At 65.9% G+C, this 6,307-nt stretch overlaps 1 protein-coding gene across 1 annotated transcript in view; it reads right to left on the reverse strand.

Moving 5' to 3' along the window:
• Nucleotides 1–4,583: 4,583 nt before the first annotated feature.
• Nucleotides 4,584–6,307, reverse strand: part of EMIHUDRAFT_451602 (putative dynamin) — a 3,896-nt gene continuing 2,172 nt past the window's right edge. Inside the window, exons 5-8 of the mRNA XM_005768367.1 lie at nucleotides 5,915–6,226; nucleotides 5,673–5,837; nucleotides 5,420–5,595; nucleotides 4,584–5,215 (exon numbers count right to left, since the gene is read on the reverse strand). Of these exons, the coding sequence (XP_005768424.1) occupies nucleotides 4,817–5,215; nucleotides 5,420–5,595; nucleotides 5,673–5,837; nucleotides 5,915–6,226 (1,052 nt within the window). The 3' untranslated portion in view covers nucleotides 4,584–4,816. The remainder of the gene's footprint in view (nucleotides 5,216–5,419; nucleotides 5,596–5,672; nucleotides 5,838–5,914; nucleotides 6,227–6,307) is intronic.

A 6,307-nucleotide genomic window follows, 5' to 3' on the forward strand; every position in this document is an offset into this window, starting at 1 on the left:
ACGTGGCTCGTGGGACCCCCCCCCCCCCTCCCTCGACGACAACAAAAAAGCGCGTGAACAGGGCCTGTGACGGCGGTGCTGCAAGGCCCCTCGTGCCAGAGGCGGAGGCTGCAGCCGAGCGTCTTGCAGCTTGGAGCGCGGAGGGGCGGAGAAGCAGCCTCCTCCTCCTCGTCGCTGCTGCTCTCGGCGACCGCAGTCTCGCCGCCAGCGCCGCCTGGCTCGCCCTCCTCCGATTCGGACGCCTCGCCCGCCGCCGCTGCCGACGGCCCTGCCTCTCCTGCCGCCGTCGCCGCCGCCTCGCCAACCGCCCGTGCATACGCCACCGCCGCCTCCACCGCCGTGCCGTGGGGTGACGTGCCTTGGGTGGACGTGCCTTGGGGTGAGGCGAGTGAGTCCTCAAACTGCTGCTGCTGCGGCGGCGGAGGCGGCGGCGGCGGCGGCTGCGGCAGGCCGGTCGGCTCTGGCGGCCCACACTTGCGAGGGCGCCCGGGCGGCTTCTGAGGAGGCGCCAGACTCAGCTCGCCATGAGGCTTGGCGCGGCACATTGAGCAAGCGGCATACATGCTGCCCTTGAAGGAGATCATTATCCGTTTTGCTATCGATGCACGCTTTCCGAATGCAGCTGCAACCGCAGAATCTGCAGAGGCGAGGCTGGTTGCCGCTTCTGGCGCTCCGCACGATCGAGCTGCCGTTGCACTCAGGGAGTCCACATCTGCACGGCTTGACGAATGTGCCGGGCTCATCTTCGCGCCATTCCGCCGTGGACATTTGCGCCACTGACTGGGCTCAGCAGCAGCAGCAGTTGCAGCGCCCCGCGCGTACTGGGTGCAGCTGCCCGCTGCCCGCCCCGCGGGCAGAACAAAAATAACTTATTTCATGCCCAAAGTGTCGTGCGAGGGAGTTTTGTTGTAAAATTCTTTTTCTCTGAGGCGCATGACCATCCCCCCCCCCCCTTGCCACCCCCCCCCCCCCCCTTGCCACCCCCACCCACCCCGACCGCGGTCGCGACAACCCGACCATGCGCCTCATCGGCTTTGCGGACGACATCTGCCAGAACGACGAGCCCTCGCACGCCGTCGCCGCCTACTCCGGACCAAAGGGCCTCCTCGAGGCGCAGAAGAAGGGAGCGAGCGTCTTCGACGGCGTCAGCAAGTCGCTCATCTACTCGCCCGAGGGCGACCTCTCGTGCGCGCCGGGCTGGCTCCGGGGCTCGCCGGCGCACCGCGACAAAGAGGGCAAACCCACGGGGCGAGTGGACTGCTTCAAGGCCGTCGGCACCTTCTTTGGCGACCCGGAAGCCTGCAAGAAGGAGCTCACCGCGCACCTCAGGAAGAAGCTCGCGCCGCTCGACGTCATCGACACGATCGTCGACACTGACTGCGTCACGAACACCTCGCAGCTCCGCCTCAACCTCGTCCAACGGATTGCCTGCGCAAAGACCAATTGCCGGCATCACGCCGCCCGAGCAAACAGCTGTCAAGGCGCTCAGGACAAAAAGCGGGCGTGCTGGCGCGGCCCAACTATGGGCAAAGTGTTTGTGTGAGCACACAACACGCGCGTCGCATCGTGTTGTAAACGCGTACACGAATGTGGTTCGTACATATGATTTCTCCCAGTCTCTCTCTCCCAGTATGCTAAACGTACGGAACGTACATAGGCATGTCCAAGTGCTACACATTTCATCCCACCCGCTGGCGGACCCGTCGCCCGGAGCCTACCACAAACGGTGTAATGTGCTCGCCAACCTCTTCCGCCTCCTCCATGCCGTACACGGTGTCCCAAAAGTGGCGGCTCATGCACAAAAATGGAGCGCCTTCGTCGGCCGTCACGCCGAGCGCCTTCAGGTTCTTGACTGCGCCGTGACGCAGGCTATGCAGACGAAAGAGATCCAAGTGCAACTTAGGCGCCGACGGATCGGCCGCGTGCCGCCGCTCGTTGATGCGCGCTCCCCATCGTTGGAAGGATGCTAGGGCGACCGATAACGACGGCGCATGCGGCAGAAAGCAACTAGCCGCATCGAGGGAGCCGTCCGCACGGCGAGGCATCTTCTTGGCACCGTCCTGCCACGAGAACTTTCGGTACATTCGGCGGCCGACGGTGTCTGACCGCGCTGCACTCGCATCTGCAAAGACACCGCCGCAAATGCCGCCGGACCTGCATCCGGAAGAGCCAGGATTCCGGCTGCCGCCGATGCTCCATCCCCCGCAACGAGCGTGCGATGCTGCATCACTGCGCCACGAGGCGCAGCAACCTCGACCCGGGTGTTGCTCGAGTCCGCAACGCCCACGGGGCGAATGCTATTGCCTGGCCCTATCGCCAAACGGCTCTGCTCCTCCTCTTGTCTGGCAGCAAACGCAAGCTGCGGCACAGGCCGCGTTGGCGCCGAGGAGGCGGCAAGCCTCAACGCGCCTACCCGTGGCATACCGCCGGATCGGGCCAAGACAAAGGCTGCAGGCGTCGGCCCCGGGTGCTGCGAGGGCCCTCCCGTTGAGGTGTCCATCTTATGTGCAGTGGGGCTAACACTGTAGCGCGTCGGCAGGATCCCCAAAACCGTCGTTTCCCCCCCCAAAATTGAAGTCGACCGCCCAAAGCTGTCCCCCCCCGCAAACTTTAACCCTCCATAAACATCATTTTGCAGGGGCCGTCGTAAACCCCCCAAAATTGAAGTCGACCGCCCAAAGCTGTCCCCCCCCGCAAACTCTAAACCACCAGAAACTACACAAAACAGGGGCTCCAGGCCCCAAATGACGTGTGAGTGTTAGAGTTGTTTGGTATTGGCTATTGCTATCAGTAACCAGCCTCCGGCGGGGCCCCCCGCTACCATCCAAACCCGAGTACCGGTCTACAATCATAGATAGAGGCTCAAGTGTGACAGAAGTGTCGCTGTCCACATAGACATATACACATACACAAAGCAACTCTCACGACACACGGGCACCGGGTGGAGCGGCGGCGGCGGCGGCAGCAGCACGCGCGGGCGGACGGATTCGGACGGGGCGGAGCAGCGACCGCCTGGGCGGCCGCTGCTCTGTCTGCCAGAGCGCGCCGTCTGCGCAGCTCGAGCGCCGTCAGGTGCAGGGAAGCGTGGCGGCGCGGGGACGCGCGGCGGCGGTGGCGAGCAGGCGAGCGGCCCGCGCGCGGCGAGGCGGACAGGTGATCGGCAGGTGGGTGATGGGCCGGAGAGTGACCGCGCCCAGCGATCGGAGGCGAGCCGGTCGTCGCTCGGCCGCAGCTGACCTCGAAGGCGTGCGGAGCGCGACTGTCGGTGTCGGGGGGCGGCCGTCATGTGGCGAGGAGGGAGGACGACAAGTGCGCGTCGTACGGGTCGCTCTTCATCGGCCAGTCGAGCGGACGGTAGGTCGGTCAAAGTGAGCCGGTGTGCGGTGAGGCCGGCGAGATTCGTTGCGAGATACGGTTCGCGCCCAAACAAGTTTGGACGCTCGGGGGCCGCAAAATCAAGCCCATGGAAAGGGGTACTGGGGCGGCCAAATTCACACCTCGCGGGACTACTTATGTTTTCGTAAACGTAGTTGTGGCCCCCCGCTACGTCGCACGAGTGCAACCGGGTAGCGGGGGGCTAAAAATCTCTCTCAATGATCAATGTGACGACCAAAACGATCTTGGGGAATCTGTCGGCGTGCCGTCCTCCCATCCCTCCCTTGGATTGTCTGTTTTCTTTCTTTCTTTTTAGGGAATCTGTGTGCTGTGTGGTGCACGCCCTCCGAGCGGGGGGCGGGGCGGCCCGTAACCCGATGCCAATCATCTGGCCCGCTCTGGGGTGCGCTTCTTGTAGCCCCCCTGGATGAGGATGTGCGGTTGATGACTGGCGGTCTGCACTCCATCTCCAAGTGCTCCAAGTGCGCATACCATACACATCTTCCGATAAGAAATCGAGCAAGACGAGTTAAGGCTAGTTAAGGATGCGCGAAGGGAAGCGAGTCACTCTTCTAACGAGTAACGTAGACATCTCTCTGTGGACTCCCTGTCCCCTGGAGCTACGTAGGCTTTCCCCACACGCGCACACCGCGGTCGCGCACACCAAGACTCCATGTTCGTACTCTGCTAACTCAAAGTCAAACCGTCACCACGCCATCCCCCGCCTGGCCCGCCACGCCCCTAAGGCCCCCTAGCCATCTATCCCGCCCCGGAATGCCGAGGGGGGGGGGGGGGGGACTTGGACGTTGGAGTGCAGTTAGCAGCCCGCTCACATCCAGGGCCGGGGGGCTCTAAAGCCGTAAGATGTAAGAGAACAAAGAACCCTTCTTAAAGAAGCACACCCAGGTCCCAGCGGGCCAGACCCAGAGAGATCGGGATCGCGGGTTGCGGGGTAAGAGAGCCCTATAGGCCTAGCGCCTAGGCCCTAGCCCTGGCGCCTGGGGCGTGCGGGGTGCGGGGGCTGGGGGGCGGTCCGCCGGTGGCCGGTGCGCGCGCGTTGCAGCATTGCAGGGCCAAAGGGCCATACTGCGTATAACGTGCTGTGTCGTAAATAAGGTAAACACACCGACGGATTGAAGATCCCTCCATACACCAAAAGATCGTGCAGGGCGGGGACACATGTCCCTAAATCCCATCTCGTCTCAGAGTTTGACCTTTTTATTTATTTATTTAAGGTAAACACACCGCGGCTACACACGGGTCTCGGGTCTCGCCGTGTTCTCCGAGGGTTTTGGGGGCTCCGCGCTCCGGGCTTCCCCAGCAGCAGAACGCCCCCTCTACTCGGAGCTATTAAACACCCGACACATGGACACGAGACGACACACACATCACACTCCCACTCGGCGATGGCCTCGCCACTCAGGATCCCCCCCCCCCCTCCTTACTGCAGAGGGAGTTTGGCCAGCGCCTCCTCGACGCGGATCAGGTTGCGCACGGTCGCCTCGTCCTCAGCGCGCGTCTTCGCCTTGTCCTGCACCTCCTCGAGCAGGCCGGGCGTGTAGGCGACGCCAAAGAGCTCCTCGCCCACCTTGGCCTCGAGCTGGCGGCACAGGTACGTGATGACGAGCTTGGGCACCGCCTTGGCGACCGCCTGCCGCACGTCGTCAAAGTAGTAGCGCAGCACCGAGCAGGGCTCGCGGTGCGCCCCCTCGCGCTCCATCCGGCGCAGCAGCGCGCGCGTGACGAAGACGTACGCCTCCTCCATGTCGATCATCTTGCCAATCTCCTCCTCCGTCACGTAGGCGAGCCGGTCGAGGAGCGCGCCCGCCCGTCCGCGCACCTGCCGGCGGGGCGGGGCGATGGGGTGCGAGGGTGCGAGGGCGCCGCGAGGGGTCACTCCTGTGCGTGCGTGCGTGTGTGTGTGTGCGCGCGCGTGTGCGTGTGCGTGTGCGTGCGTGTGCGTGCGTGTATGTGTGTGTGTGCGCGCGCGTGTGTGTGTGTGTGCGTGCGCGTGTGTGCGTGTGTGCGTGGGCGAGGCGCGCACCGCGTCGACCAGGCGAGGGAAGCGGGTGAGCTGCGGGTGCGGCTCCTCGACCACCGCGCGCAGCTCGGCCGTCACCTCGCGCAGGCAAGCGCAGCACGGCTCGAAGAGGGTGTGCAGCGGCCGGTGCGCCGAGTGCTCGCCGAGCAGCAGCTGGATGACGTCCTTCGGCAGAAAGCCTGCGGCGCGCACCGAGCAAGGGTCGGCGAGCGGGCCCGGGAGCCGCCCCTCTCTCCAGAGGCCGTCCGCGCGGCACCTCGCGAGAGCTCGTCGTCCATCAGCGAGCTGCGCCGCGACTGCCGGCGGCGGTGGCCGTGCGTGTCGCTCGGCCTCATAGGGTAGCTCACCGGCGGCGGCGGCGGCGGCGGCGGCGGCTCGCTGCCCCAGTCCTCCTCGCTGTCGAGCAGGTCGCTCTCGCCTCCTGCGCAGGGCAGGTGCGCGCGGGCCTCGGGCAGGAGGGGAGGGGGGGGGGGGGGGCTCGGCGGGGCCCGGCGGCGCCGGAGGCGTGCTGCGTGCGCTCGGTGTACACGCCCGAGACGGCGGCGCTCACGCTCGAGGCGGTCAGTCGGCGGTTCGAGTCGGCGGAGGGGGAGCCGTCGATGGGCGGCAGGTGGCGCGGAGGCTCGTAGACGGGGTCACCGGGCGGGTAGAGCGCCCCGCCGGCCGCGTCGCTCGAGAGGTCGCTCGAGAGGCCGTACAGGCTGAGCGAGTGGCCGACGCTGCTCGGGCCCGCCAGCGCGCTCTCGGCCCTCTCCTCCCGCTTCGCCGACTCGGAGAGCGCGGGCGGCGCGAGCTGGACGACCTTGGAGTCTGCGAGGAGGGCGCAGCGCCGCCGGCTGGAGAGTGAGGGCGCGGGGTGACGCCGTGCCGGCCAGAGGGAGGGGGAGGGAG

This window comes from Emiliania huxleyi (assembly GCF_000372725.1).
Source record: "Emiliania huxleyi CCMP1516 unplaced genomic scaffold EMIHUscaffold_46, whole genome shotgun sequence".
Classification (NCBI taxonomy): Eukaryota; Haptophyta; order Isochrysidales; family Noelaerhabdaceae; genus Emiliania; species Emiliania huxleyi.